Below are 16,464 nucleotides of genomic sequence, written 5' to 3' on the forward strand. Positions count from 1 at the left end.
GTTCCAGCGGGGACCTCTTCAGTGAGGTCAGTATGTACAGGAGCCCGGGTCGGTGTACTACGGAAAATACCTCTAATCTTATCAGATGTACAAGTCCTTGATGCAGGACCTCCTGTGACCATTACAGGAATTTCAAGGGCATCTTCTGTACCTTCCACCCTGCCCCATGATCCAGGTAAGGTAATTCCTACCCCAGGTTCAAAGGGGGCGAGATCCTCATTTTGGTCTTCAACAGGTGGAGGTGTTGCGCCTCTTTCAGCTCCAAATCCAGGGGGAGGTGTGTGCTCTCTTTCATCAACAAGTCTGGGGATTACAAATCCACGTGGAGCATGTGTAGGCTGACCTTTCCCCTTACCCTTCTGCAAAAACAACAAATGAATATATATATATATATATATATATATAATACAAAATAAATAAGTACTAGATGGTAGCAAAGATGTTATATGTCATATTAGGGTTTATGTGAATAAATGTACAAAGTAAAGACGGCTATCATATAGTTAAGTACCTTGAGTATGGTGGATGCTTGTGGACCAGCGGTTGACCCAGATGCTGTATTGTTCTTCAAGTCCTCTTTATTCTAAACAATACCATAGAAAGTAAGAACAAATTATGAACTAATAAAAATATACCCATTATGCATTGGGTATAAGAAAACCTACTACTAAAACAACATAATTTCTAAGTACCTTTACTGCATTTGATGACTGGCTGGGACCACCACTGCCACTACTTTTCACCACCTTAGCTTTCTGCTAACATCAAATGTAACAATTGTCAAGTGACTACATTTGCCTACAAACCGTAAAAAAATGGCAGTACAAGCGCCTAAAAATGTCTACCTTGCCCACAACACGTGCCTTGCTTTTACCAGTTGATCGAGTATTGGACCCAACACTTTGTGACTGCATAAAAAATTGGAAACAAATATTAGCATGTCATACAAAGTCTAAAACAAGCCAGTTAAAACCAGGTTATATATTAAGGACGATTTAATAGGGTTGAATAACACTTACACTTGCTGTAAGGGGGTATTAAGCTGACTTCCTGAAGTTGACTTCGCACATCTCATCCTTGCTCCAAATTTCCTAATTCGGTTAGGATTTTTGGGGTCCCTACTCTCATTAGGAGCCCTCTTTCTTAACCTCTTTGGTCTCCCGGGGGCCACTCTAATTGTAGGTGGTTCCAAATGATTATGTTTGGTCTTTATCCATTGTTCCTCACTAGGCATTGGGTAAATTATTGGTGCATATGCCTTCTTGTACGTCTCGATTGTGTAGCATTCATCAACATAGTCCTTCGGATTCCCACAATCATAGAACGCAGCAGCAAATGCATGGGGACAGGGGATTCCAGTGATTTCCCATTGCCTGCAACCACATCGTCTTCTATGTAGGTTTACCACATACTGTTAGTTTCTGGGAGCAGAAACCTCAAACATTCCATCACCAGCATAGGTTGCAATGCAGTCCATTGCATCCAACCCAATTGCCTCCAATTTTTACACAATCCTAGGGCACAACCTCCCTGTCAACTTCGCAATCCCTTCCCTCTTAGCCTGATATCTCCTCAACAACTTTTTTCTTATCATTTCCAACATTGTCAAAATAGGCTTGTCACGAGCCTTGAGGATGTATAAGTTGAAATACTCGCAGATATTGTTCACCAACAACTCACACCTTGGAGCTTCATTAAACCAAGCCCGAGACCACCCACTGAGGTCAAGCTTGTTCAAGTAATCGTATGCATCCTTACTAAGTTTCTTCAATTCTTCCATATGAGTTGTAAACTCATGTTCAGTGTATGCGGTTGCTGCAGCCCATAACTGCTCTTTCAATGCCAATCCTTTATGGCCATCCAAGTCTCTGAAGTTGGCATACAGATGCCTAACACAAATTCGATGATCCGCCGTTGGAAGCACAGACTCTAAAGCTGGCATGAGACCCTGCACAACAAATTCATAATGCATGAAAAAATGACCAAAATAATAAAATTATTTAACAAATTTCTTTTAAGTGTGATTTGAAAATTATGAGCAAAAATTAAATGTAACATAACTTACCTTTTGTCTATCCGAAATAAATGTAGGTTTGCAGCCCCTTTCATGCACTCCAAGATCGGACACTAGGGTTTCCAAAAACCATGTCCAAGAGTCCTTGGTCTCAGCTTCGACAACAACAAATGCGATTGGGTACATATTATTATTCTCATCCCTTCCAACTGTAGCTAACAATTGTCCGTTGAATGGCACTTTCAGGAAGCATCCATCCACCCCTATGACAGGCCTACAACCATCCAGAAACCCCTTCTTCATTGCAGCAAGAGAAAAATACAATCTTCCAAATTTTGGAAGCACATTTGGGTTTGGCCTGTCAACCTTCATCATCATACAACTTCCCTCCCCTATTCGTTTGTCTCAATGTCTCGCAATAATCCCACAGGTGACCATATTGGTCTTCAAGCTTTCCGTATATTTTTTGACATGCCTTGGCCCTAGCCCTGTACATCATACTTGGACTCACATCCACTTTCCACTTTTCCTTCACTTCATGTTGTATGACATTCAAGGGCATATTTGGCTGAATTCGGAACTTCTCAATCAACTTGTTCAATATCCAGGTTGAGTTCACAATGGAGTTCTTGTATTGCCTACCACACACATGTTTAGGCTGCATAGATCTTATCTGAAATGTTTGTTCATCAGAAACCTGCCTTGCATATACTCGGTACCGACACTTGTCATCCCTACACACAACAATAGACTTTCTTCTTTCATTCTTTTTGAACCTAATTTCCTTGCCCCTCAAAAGATTGTACTCTTTAACAGCTTCTCTAAATATTTGTATGTCTGGGAAAGTCATGTAGAGATGCAGCTCTGGGTTAACTAGGTCCATTCGCTGAAATTCGGGCATTTTTGTAGATGTCCCTTCAGCTTCCTCATCACTATGGCGTGATGACTCCAATATGTCACTTCTAGCCAATTCAGAGTTTGTGTCATAATCATCTACTTCTTCAAATTTTTTATTTTTCTTACGCCCACTTTCGGACCTAATAGAAGCATCAGTTTTGCGGGCCTCACCATGGTTCCCATCCTCTTCATCACATGTTTCTTCCTCCTCACCCTCATTGTCATAACCACCATCACCATCACCAACGGTTCTAGCTTCACTAGTTCCTGCTCCAGTTGCTCCAGTTCCAGTATCGCCTTCGTTAACATCTACATCAAATAAATCATCATCATCACCAACGGTTCCAGCTTCACTAGTTCCTGCTCCAGTTGCTCCAGTTCCAGTATCGCCTTCGTTAACATCTACATCAAATAAATCATCATCATCACTGAGTTTGCCTTTCCACCAAGGGTCATTGTAATCAACCCTTCCCTCCTCTTCATCGTCATCTTCTCCTTCGTAGTCCTGAACATCACCCTGACCCTCCCCAAAACACACGACATACAAATGCACAATATATTGCCCTTTATGGCAGCCAACCATGAACAATACGTCGGCATCAGAGCTGATTAAATGCCCTGGCTTGTACCCGTAGTCTTTACAAATATCTTCAAGCTCAAAAAAAGACAAGTTGTCAGGATCATACCCTTCACCATGAACAACAACTTCTCCCCCCACGTAATTGCAGCCACAACTTCTGTCGAATCTACCGCCATACCTAACCTCGAACACTAGATTCAAAGACATCCTACAAAAATAATGAATAAAATGTATGACAAGCAGTTTTAAATAAGTTTACAAATATAATTATTGCTTAAGAATGAAGTTATGCAAATCTAAGCTCAAACCCTAAAAATACATGCAAATATTTTGGAAGCAAGACAACCAGGTGATAATTCAAATATTTGTTAGGGTTAGGATTTAGGGTTTAGGTTTCTTAATATTTGAGAGGAATGTGTAGCGTGGTGTCTTGTGTGCATATGACGTAAGTTGTAGTGTCACATCAATAATATGAGTTATAATACTACATTGACTGTTAGAGTAAATGATTTTCAACATTGCATGGAATCTGATTTGATTATGTAGCTGATTACTAATTAAAGCCAAATCTGTATATAGACATGCATAATAGAATAGTCAAGCTAGTCAATTACATTAGAAAGAAAAGGAGAAAAAAAAAAAAGGAGGAAAGACTGTTAGAGTAAATGATTTTAACCAATACCCCTAAATCGCACTTCTTGAAACCTCTAGCTCAAAAGACCTAAATGATATAGATTTTACTTTATTATTTATCACTATTTATTAATGAAATACTAAATATTGTTCAATCCAAAATGTCTATCATTTAATTTTAAAATAATGATTGAGATTTTAATATCTACAATTTTTGTATCTATTTGTATAGTTTATACTGAATGCTGCAGAGGATGCAAATTGATGCATCTTGCATGGCATGATTCGATTAGGTAGAAATATGAACATGAAGACTAGATCTAAACGTAAGAAAAGATGTGCATCCCTTTTTTAAAAAAAATAATAATAATAATAATAATAATGATAGTGCGTTAAATAATATAAGAATGAGGGAGAATTCTAAACAGGATCAAACAATACAGGAAGGAGGGAGAATTCTTTTACTGGGAAACAGATGAACAAAATTACCCAACTACCTCCATTGCAAACAATTATCTCACTTGCAAACATGTATGGGTGGGATTAAATATATGACAACATTACCCAATTTTAATATATATTTTTTTAAATAAAGAAGAAGGTCATATTAGAAGGAAAAGATTATTGAGATATCGACCTATAGCTTAAGTGAAGTTTGTCTTTAAAATTTGGCCGGAAACAAAAAAGAATAAAGAAAAAAGAAGAAGAAGTACATAGAGAATTCACGTGGTCAGCATGATACATGTAGGCAACATTAACAAAATGTCTTATTCAATAGACTATAAGCTACAGAAATAAAACAGTTACTAGAAACCGATTTATGCTAAGTTGATGCTAATCGTCCCCCAATTTGATCAACCAACACACTAAGCTCCAACTAAACCTGAACAAACCAAAGCATTTTTTAAGTTTTTTTCAAACATGTTATTATTTCCTTTTAAATGGTTCTTCTAATAGAGGGTCTCAAAACTCTTAATTACCTCAAACTACATAATTTCCAAGTAGTATTTCTATAGACATACATATACATATATAATGACTACAAGGCCCTGCCATGTCGGCATAGTAAGATAAAGGTATAATATTAATTACTCATATTCTAGAGCATAAGTTAAATATATACCATACCATACTTGAAATTAGGACGAACATAAGAAACAAATTTAAGAACTAAGAAGGCCTCTATAATTTTTTAAGCCAGACGTATGTTAATACCACTTGTACAGAAAATAAGAGAAATAAAAAGCCCTAAGAGTGAAGTGCGAAGAAAGAGAAATTGATGAGGGATTATTTGCATAGGGTCATTGTAATCAAACCAAACCATTTTTTAATTTTTTTTCAAACATGTTATTATTTCCTTTTACTTTCAAATCCAAATATCTCACTTGATTAATAAAAAGAAAAAGGAAAGAGACAACCTTCATCCATAACCACCAAACCCCATGCCAAACTCTAATGGTTTATTGCGAAAAAGATGAACAAAACTAAAAAATTATTACGAAATTAATAACTCATTTATCATCTTACAAAAACCCCAATTTACCGAAAACCCTACTTTCATGGTAAGTCAGTTAAAATTCTATATCCAACAACATTATACACTTTGGGGACCACTTTTGTTCATAGGACAAGATTATGCACTTTGGGGACCACTTTTGTTCACATGACAACATTATACACTTTGGGGACCACTTTTGTTCAAACACAAACAACCAAGTTTACTCTCTCTTCGCAATAAATCAATATACAATAGAAAACAAAAATTTGTTAACAATAAATCAACATCACAGAGTTAGGGATTACCAAATTAAAAACCCCCTCAAGAAAACCCCAATTTACGAAAAACCCTAGAAAGCTACTACATAGTTCGGTGCAAATTTACGAATAAAAAAGGGCAAAAACTCACCTCGTCGTACACAAATGCGTAAAAGATGGAACTTTGGGTTGATCTCGAGTGGGTGTCGGGTAGATTGTCGAGTGGCTGTCGAGGATGTGGGCTCCCTCTGTCGCGTCCCTTTCGCTCGTGAGTCAGCAAGGTATTCACCTCGTGCGTGACAGAATGCCTGAGACTTTTTACGTTTGTTTATTTGTTGTATGTCTGGGTTTGGGTTGGGTTGGGAGTTGGGTCAGCAGGGTAGGGGCGTGGGTCAGATGGGTTTGGGCGTGGGTCAGCTGGGTTTAGGCGTGGGTCAGGGTGTAACCACTTGATGGGGGTATTTTGGGCACTAAATCGCATAAAGTGACCACATGCGTCGCACGTGGTCACTATTCCGTCAGTCAAAGCGGGTTTGACTGACTGAGTGTCTGAATTGCAAAAAATTGAAACTTTAGGGGGGTAGAATACAAAAATTGAAACTTTGGAGGCGGAATTGCAAATCGTTGACAACTTTGGGGAGGTAAACTGTAATTTTTCCCTAAATTTAATCAGCCACTTTTTAAAACTACCAAATATCAAACTCTTTAAATATTTATATACTCTAACTAAATATTATTTTTTATTAATAAAAGTATTTCCATGTTAGATATTTACCAAAATGCCACCCCAACAACTAAAATAATATTTAAAAATAAATAGCTTTTGTTTTGGTGTATACATGCATCATCAATGCGTTAATTGGTCACCGATATGAATGGGTATTTATATATATATATAGGGATTATAATAAATTTGACGGGGTTAGGTGAAAAAGTTTTTTGTCCAAATATTTTCAATATATATAGTTTTTTTAACAATAAGTGGGCCTTTCAATGAATGGTGAGCAATTATATATTTGAAGAAATTGATTGTAATTGGGTTTATGGAAGTGACTGTTATCATGATTTTGAAAATAAAGAAATGAAGTTGATGAAATACATAATTTTTTTTTTTAATTTCGAATAAAATATGGGAATTTTCTATTATTTTCTTGTCTTTCATTGTCTAAGGTTAAAAAAAATCCGTTATTAATTAAATTACAATGTAAAGAAAAGATAAAAATCACATTTGACACAAATGAAACAAGTCGTTTTTTTTTTGACATCGATTAGTAAACAATATTAATTACATTCTAGGTTTTATTTTACTAGCAAGTCACCAAAATTATTGGCCCACTATAGCCTATAGGCATAATATATTTTCAGAAAATAATATTATTATTAAAAACCAATTAGGCAACCCAATAATATATAGGAGATCGATGTAAACAAAAATAATAGTTTTGATAAAAATGACATATAACAACGAAAAAATATACTACAATTTCAAAATATAAAAAGCCTGAGAGCTTCCTCTGTATTAATGTGACCATAATGACACCAATTTTTTCCTCCTGCCGTAATGCTTGGACCACTTGGAGCGCATCTCCTTCCAAGATCACCCGAAGAAAACCTTACTCACTACAAAAGAGAATAGTACACCCTCAATGCCGTCACTACCTCCGCTATATCTGGCTCAATGATATAGTCTATTGGTGCTAATTAACAAAGTTGCCAACACCTCTCCCATACTATCTTGGACTATAACACCTATACCCATTTTCTTCTGTGCTTATCCACAGATGCATCCCAATTGACTTTAACAAAGTTATCTTTTAGGGCTTTCCAATGAAGAACTTTTGTATTATCCCTCTCTAGCACTCCCTTAATCTAGGAGTTAGCTATTCGGTAGGCCTCTAAAGAATTAGTTGCATGCATTCTTAACCATTACATTGCTAGTACTAACCTTTTTCCCATGAACCAAAGCATTCCGCCTTAGCCATATACTCCAAGCGACCACCGTCATGACTTCCATGTCCTCCTTATTCAAATAACGACAAAGCTCATCAGCAAGGAATAACAGGTGCAGATCTCTTATCCGAATTATAAGGTGAGGCAAGGTGAAAGCCGATAGCCCATAAATTCGGTCCTAATCTAAATAAGCTACTTAAATTGGTGGTTAGGTAATTTGCCTATATATATATAATGGTCCCGAACATTTCATCGACGGTGAGGTTAGGTCGCCATCCATCGATATGGGCCGCCCCTACCACATCATGCATGTCGTGGAGGCTGTGGAGCATAGCAGCGTGTCTATATAGGGAACAGGATCCTCTCCAGTCTATTATGGACTGGAGAATATCCAGTTAATGGCTAAAATTTCATCTCAGAAATCTTATGGCCACAAATAGAACACACATCCCATCAATAAAAATAATAATAAAATATTATTTTAAATTAAAAAGATTTTAATTAAAAAATTAAGAAAGAAAAAAGAAAAAGAAAAAGAAAAGAAGGGGAAAAGGGGGTGGCTGAACCACCCCCATAGCCCATAAATTCGGTCCTAATCTAAATAAGCTACTTAAATTGGTGGTTAGGTAATTTGCCTATATATATATATATATATATATATATATATATATATATATATATATATATATATATAATGGTCCCTAACATCATTTCATCGACCAAGTGAGGTTAGGCCTCATCCATCGAGCAAAGGGCCTCACCACATCATGCATGTCGTGGAGGCCGTGGAAGCATAAGCAACAGAAGTTCATAGCAGATCTCCAGCCTTATTACGACCTAATATTCAAATAATTCAAATTAAAATTTCTATTCAGAATCTTACGCCACAACAAATACACATCCTTTATCATTAAATAATAATAAAATATTATTTTAAATTAAAAGCTATTTTAATAAAAATTAAGAAAGAAAGAAAAGAAAAAGTAGCAGGGTACGGAACCCACCTATACCATGGGGTGGTTCAGCCACCCCTCTTTTTCTTTTTTCTTTCTTAATTTTTTTATTAAAATCTTTTTTATTTAAAATAATATTTTATTATTATTTTTATTAATAGGGTGTATTTTATTTGTGGCCATAGGATTTCTGAAATGAAATCCTAGTCATAAATTAAATATTCTTCGGTCCATAATGGACTGGAGAGGCTGTTCCGTCTATATAGATATATATAATTAATGCATGGTCCCGAACATTTCACCAACGGTTATATCAGGTCGCCATCCATCGATATCGGCTGTCCCTACCACGTACAGCATGCTTGTATATATAAATTTGACGGGGTTAGGTGGAAACAAATTCAAATATGTGGGCCTTTCAATGTATGATCAGCAAAATTCTGTATTAGAAGAAGTTGATTGTAATTGGGTTTATGGAAGTGACTGTTAACATGATTTTAAAAATAAAGAATTGAAGTTGATGCGATACATAAAGTTTTAAAATTTCGAATAAAATATGGGACTTTTTTATTATTTTCTTGTCTTTCTTTATCTAAGATTAAAAAATAAATAATCCGTTATTAATTAAATTACAATGTAAAGAAAAGATGAAGGATTAGGATCCTCAAATTATGTGATTTAAGATGTTTTTAGGTATCAAAACGCTTGAAAAATGCTACCTATTAAAAATGTGACATATTATCGAGGTAACAAAAAAAAAAAAAAAACCTCTTAAAAGGGTTCCTCTTCACTTTTGTAGAGACACTTATTCTTCGTAAAATTAAAAGACAATTTTTAAGTCAATCTTTTTTACAATGTAAAGAGAAAGAACGTGATGAAAATATACTCAATTTTCAATTGAAATATATCACATTTTTAATAGATGGTATTTTTCAAGTGTTTTGATACCTAAAAAGTTATAAATCACGTAATTTAAGAATCTACAATTTTAAAAGAATTGTAAGAGATCCTAATCCAAAGATGAAAACCACTTTTGACACAAACAAGTCGTTTTTGTTGACATCAATAAACAATATTAATTACATTCTAGGTTTTATTTTACTAGCAAGTCACCAAAATTATTGGCCCACTATAGGCATAATATATTTTCAGAAAAAAAATATTATTAAAAATCAATTACGCAATAACCAAAAATAAAAGTTTTGATAAAAATGACATATAACAATGAAAATATCATACAACAATTTCAAAATGTGAAAAGTCATCCATGACGACAACGTACATTAATATTTATGTTTTAAACAAAAATTAAATTTTATTGAATTATTTCTTTATTCTACTAAGGAAAATTTTTATTTTGGACTCCTTAATTACTATCCATTTTGAGTTTTGACATGCCTCTAAACTTCAAAACCTCTCAATTTGAATACTTGAACTTTCAATTGCAGTCAATTTAAATCTCCCTATCAATTTTTGCCATTAAAACCTTGAAAAAAGACAAAATTACCCTTCAATTTTCTTTTGATTAAAAAAGAAAAAATTGAAAAGAAAAAAAAGGGTCATAAGGTTGCCCAACCGTGGGTCACCTTGTGATTTTTTTCTTTTTTATATATAATATTTAAAAAAAAAAAAAAAAGAATTTAACTTGAAATTAAGGATAAATTTAAAATTTTATAAAAATGTAAGGGGTATAAATGTTATTGTCTACCTTTTAACGTTTAAAAACTAACAGATGGATTCAAAATGATAGAAATTGAAAGTTTAAAAGTCCAAAGTGAGAAGTTTTGAAGTTAATTTGAGGGAAGTATGTCAAAAATAATGATAATTCAAGAATCAAAAATAAAATTTACTTTCCTATTAATTATATTCCTGGGATAAATGCATTTTTTGTCCCTATAATTTAAAGTTTTGAGTTTTGACCAATAGTTTTTTTAATCTTAAATAAACAATTCCAATAAATGGTTGAAGTACTATGTCAACCGAAAGTCGTACTCCTCCACTGGGGTTAGGTGAGTGTCCTTTTTTCTTCCACCTTTAAATCTTTGCATAATACCAAATGGTTGAAGTTATATATATCTCTGTTCGGAAGCATACTGTTTATTTATTTTTCCTAATATATATAAGCAAACAGATAAGTTTTGTCCAGGGATTCTGTACACATATATAGTAGTTGGATGGGAGTGTCTCTGATAGACTGATAGGCACGTGAAAATATGTTACCTACCCACATCACCGGCCTGCTATAAATTTCACACTCTTGATCAACACTTTATGTTCGAGCCAATTAAAGCTTTCAATATTTGTGATCACATGCACCATGGCCCCCCTAGTAGACATATTTCTTCTTCGGGAGCTTGCTACAGCCATTATCCTCTTCTTCATCACCCGCTTTTCCGTTCGTTCACTCCTCCGAAATTCTAATCGGAAACTTCCACCGGGCCCTAAAGGGTGGCCGGTTATAGGTGCCCTTCCACTTCTAGGATCCATGCCTCATGTCACATTGGCTAACATGGCCAAAAAATATGGACCCGTCATGTACCTGAAAATGGGCACGTGTAACATGGTTGTCGCCTCTACACCGGATGCCGCACGAGCGTTTCTCAAAACCCTAGACATAAATTTCTCCAACCGTCCGCCAAATGCCGGCGCAACCCATTTAGCATATGATGCTCAGGACATGGTGTTTGCTGATTACGGGCAAAGGTGGAAGTTGCTTAGAAAGTTAAGCAACCTACACATGCTCGGAGGGAAAGCTCTTGACGACTGGGCTCAGGTCTGTTAAATCACTATTTATTTTAGAATTTGAATTCGAGACTTTACTCTTATATCAGATTAAAACTTAAAATTTTACTCATTTAATTTATATTCTAACAGGTTCGAACAGTAGAGCTAGGCCACATGCTTAGAGCGATGAAAGAGTCGAGCAAGCAAGGGGAGGCGGTGGTAGTGCCGGAGATGTTGACTTATGCGATGGCGAACATGATCGGGCAAGTGATACTCAGCCGCCGAGTGTTCGTGACAAAGGGGGAGGAGTCTAACGAGTTTAAGGACATGGTGGTGGAGCTGATGACGTCGGCTGGGTTCTTCAACATCGGCGATTTCATTCCTTCGATTGCGTGGATGGACTTGCAAGGGATTGAGGGTGGAATGAAGCGGCTGCATAAACGGTTCGACGCGTTGCTGACGAAGATGATAGAGGAGCACACGGCTTCCGCTCATGAGCGCAAGGGGAAGCCGGATTTCTTAGACGTTGTCATGGCTAACCGAGAAAACTCCGCCGGCGAGAGGCTTACTCTGACCAACATTAAGGCCCTTCTGTTGGTAAGACCTTCATTTTAGTCATCTTTTTCAACGTACTATTATTCTTTTTTTTTTTTTTTTTTTTTTTTTTAATCTTGATAGACATGATTAGATTGAAAACTAGGCTTGCAGGACAGCAGGGTAGACTAGACACCTGAAAGGCGGAAATTAATTGCAATCACTTGAAAGGATAATATTCTATTTCGAAGTACAGGAGGACAACCGCTTCACCATCCACTTGTTAAAATTTTTGTCTTTTGTTATTTTTTTAATAAAAATATTAACAAATAATTCAAATACAAAATAATTTTAGAAGTACAAAAAAAAAAAAAAAAAATTATATTTATATCACATCATAACTTTTTTTTTTTTAATTAATAAGGAACAATTCTTTAACAAATTACATTAATAAACACAATTTACTTTTTTTTTTTTTTTTTTTTTGGTGGATTTGGATCTCCTATTATTTACTGTCCGAAAATGAGAGAGTAGAAATAGTAATAAGTATACTGGAGGTGTATTTTTGGAATAATTTTATAAGGCCTACTTGTGTCCTACTAAAAATGATGTGGCTATTAAAATTACAATTGAGTTTGTGATTGATCATTATTGAGTTTTGATCCAAGAGTGATTTTAATAGCCACCCCATTCTTAGTAGGACACAAGTTACTCATATTTTTAGAATAATTTTAAGAGGTTTACTTGTGTTCTACTAAGAGTGGTGTGGCTATTAAAATTAATATTAGGCTTGTGATTTATTATTATTGAGTTTTGATCCAATAGTGATTTTAATAGTTACCTCGTTCTTAATAAGACACAAATGAGTCATTTAGAATTATTTGTATTTTTATCATCTTAAAAAAATAAAAAGACAAAATATCTCTCAAATATAACTAATTAAAAAAGATTATGTTACGACTTGACTGAGAAGGAGAGCACCTATTATTTATGAGCCGTGATTTAGCACGCCGTGAAGGAAATTTTTTTTTTTAATATTTTAATACCAAAAAAAATAGAAAAAAAAAGTTGCACTTCCCAGTATTTACTGGCCCTTTTGGTTTGGTGCAGCCGTGCAATACATGTTAAGTGGGTTGTTCAATATTTAATTAATACTTTATAATGAACGATCTAAATCGGGACAACAAATACCATAAAGAAAAGGACGGTTTGGACGATGGTTGGGGCTTGGCAACTCCTAAAGGGCTGTTTGGCTCCTCGGCTGGATTTAATTAATGGCCAAACCACTCCCTAAGCCCCAACCAAAAGGTGATTTAACCACTCCTCAATAAAATTTTTAGGGTAATTGAACCACCTCATTGGGTAGCTGGATCGCTCCAAAAACTCCAAGCTAGCCTTTCTTTATCTTTTTTTTTTTTGTGATGTATTGTTTATGTGCCATTTATTTTAAAGGAACCCCTCAAATAAAATGTATTATACTATAAACTAATTACATCCTTATTTTTTCGTGCTTTTTGATCGAAGAACTTATTTACCGCCGGCACCGATACATCATCGAGCATAATTGAATGGGCACTTGCGGAGATGTTAAACAACCCAAGCATCCTCAAGCGGGCTCACGAGGAGATGGATCAAGTGATCGGCAGGAGCCGCCGCCTGGAGGAAACAGACATACAAAAGCTCCCATATCTCCAAGCCATCTGCAAAGAAACCATGCGAAAGCACCCCTCCACGCCGCTAAATCTCCCGAGGGTCTCAACCACAGCATGCGAAGTGGACGGCTACTACATTCCCAAGAACACAAGGCTGAGTGTGAACATATGGGCAATCGGGCGCGACCCCGACGTGTGGGAGAAGCCGCTGGATTTCACGCCAGAGAGATTTTTGAGTGGGAGAAACGCAAAGATTGATCCCAGAGGAAATGATTTCGAGTTGATTCCTTTTGGGGCCGGGAGGAGGATTTGTGCAGGAACGAGGATGGGGATTTTGCTGGTTGAGTACATTCTTGGCACTTTGGTGCACTCTTTCGACTGGAAATTGCCAAATGGTGTTGAGCTAAACATGGACGAGAGCTTTGGGCTGGCGCTGCAAAAATCGGTGCCCCTTGCAGCAATAGTTAGCCCACGGCTATCTTCAACTGCATATGTTTCTTAATTAAGCTAAATTATGGAGTTATATCATCCTAAGCATTGGCTTAGGATTCCCCCTAATTAGGTTTGCTTAATTAATAAGTTGGTATAGCTAGCTATCTCTATCTAATGCATTTATGATATTCTCCTTTCGAAATTAAGTGATGTTTCCCTCTATGTTTATCCTATTGTCAATAAAGTAATTATGAATGTATGAGGCTCTCTCTCTCTCTCTCTCTCTCTCTCTCTATATATATATATATATATAAGTTATTCGGTATTAAGAAATATTAATGTTTGACAGTTTGAGTAATGAAATATATATATATATATATATCTCTTCTAATCTCTGAAACCAACTCTCTCTCTCTCTCTCTCTCTCTCTCCATGGTACCTGAAAAATACAAAAAAATTACATATAAGATTTGAGTAATTTTTTTTTTTTTTTCTCATTTGGGTTAAGCATTTGTGTAGATCCATTGGAAAAAAACTGAATCTGGAAGAGATTTGGGTTCGATGATCTGTAGATCACTTTGGTTATTGGATATATTTTAAACAAAAGTGTTATCATTAATTCCTCAGTACTTAATAAGGATTTGGTTGTTTTGATCCCATGCATGCATTCTCGTAATTTCCAAACTTGCATACATTCGACAAGAATATATGTTAATGACTTTTCCTGTAAAATTGCTCTTATAATACATTAATTAATTAATTAACTAATCCTCGTTGTCTTTCCCAATGGAGTTTTTTCTTAAACTAATTATGCTATTTTAAAAAGATGTCTTCAATTCTTTGTTTGATTCTTTTAAACGATCGATCCACCCAGGACCTTCAGTTGCACAACTACAAGTCAATTGTAGGAGCATGCGCGCATATATATATATATATATATATATATATATATATATATTGCATGGTGCATACTGCATTACACAAATTTATGTACGTGGCCGACCGTGATTTCTTTTCTTTTTTTTAAAAAAAAAATTTATTATAAAAAATGATTGCCAATGTCTCACCTCGTCGATCGGTCCAAGAGGATCCATCCTACGTATACGTGTCAATTCTTTAGGATTTAACTGGGATCTTATTAGCTACTAGCATGTAACCCGCACTATGTGCGGGATTCTTCATTATAATTTAATTTCAAAACTTAAATGCATCACATCTTACTTTTCATTATAAGTTAAAATATGTGTGTGAAAATACATACTAAAGGTTATACACCAGTAAATTACTGTACTGAACATGTATTTTTTTTTTTTGAAATGTACCAAACATCTACTTAATGAAAAGTATAAAAGAAAAAATAAAAATGGTAAGAAGGACACTTGAATTCTGATGATCAAAATATTAATAGAAAATTAGTAGGAAACTCTGATATTGTTGATGTGATACTTATTATATTGTAATATAAATAAAACCCATAAAGTTCTAATTATTTCAGAAAAAATACAGAGTAAAATAAATAAACTCTTCTCTCTTCTTTTTAATACAAAATAAAACACACATTTCACTCAATATTTAATGCAGTCAAATAAATTTCTTTCCACACTTCCAAAAAATGCTAGAAAATTCGAGTAAATCACAATAAAAAAAAAAAATCTAATAAAATATTCAAATGAATTAAAACATAAAATCTTATTGGTGTGATACCTATTATATTTCAATACAATGAAACTTTCTAGAGAAACAAACATAAAAATAATTAATTTGCAGTCGTGAAGAATTTATACATAGATACACAAAGATAAATCCAAAAATGATATGATTAGCATTCTACAAAAATGAAGAAGAAGTATCTATGTATCTATTTATACATAGATCCCCTAGCATATAACTCGCGCTATATGTAGGGTTCTTGATTATATTTAATTTTAAAACTTAAACGCATCTTCATTTTTTTATTATTATTATTAATTACAAGCTAAAATAGTCATGTTAAAAAAATCAATCATCAGTACTCTTTGAATAAAAAGACATGCTAAATGTTATATTTAAATACAAATAAAATTCACATAATTCTGAATATTTGAGAAAAAAAAAATTATACATACAAAATAAAACGAAATCTTTCAATCAAGATTTAATGCAATCAAATAAATCATCTATCTTATTTCATTGAAAATAAAACCTATATAATTCCTAATATTAAGAAAAAAATAAGCAAAACAATATTGCTTTCAAAAGTAGAGGAAAAAAAAAAAACTTAAAAATATGCTTGAAAATCGGAGTAAATTACAAAAAAAAAAAAATCCATAAACATTCAAATGAATTAAAACATAAGACCTT

General features: G+C 34.5%; 1 protein-coding gene across 1 annotated transcript; it reads left to right on the forward strand.

Moving 5' to 3' along the window:
- The first annotated feature begins 11,055 nt into the window (after nucleotides 1–11,055).
- LOC132164054 (flavonoid 3',5'-hydroxylase 2-like) lies at nucleotides 11,056–14,391 on the forward strand. The gene is made up of 3 exons (XM_059574463.1): nucleotides 11,056–11,555; nucleotides 11,657–12,103; nucleotides 13,565–14,391. The coding sequence occupies exons 1-3, from the start codon at nucleotides 11,100–11,102 to the stop codon at nucleotides 14,192–14,194; spliced, it is 1,533 nt and encodes a 510-aa protein (XP_059430446.1). The 5' UTR covers nucleotides 11,056–11,099; the 3' UTR covers nucleotides 14,195–14,391.
- The last annotated feature ends 2,073 nt before the right edge of the window (nucleotides 14,392–16,464 follow it).

Source organism: Corylus avellana, chromosome ca10 (assembly GCF_901000735.1).
Source record: "Corylus avellana chromosome ca10, CavTom2PMs-1.0".
In the NCBI taxonomy this organism is placed as follows: Eukaryota; Viridiplantae; Streptophyta; class Magnoliopsida; order Fagales; family Betulaceae; genus Corylus; species Corylus avellana.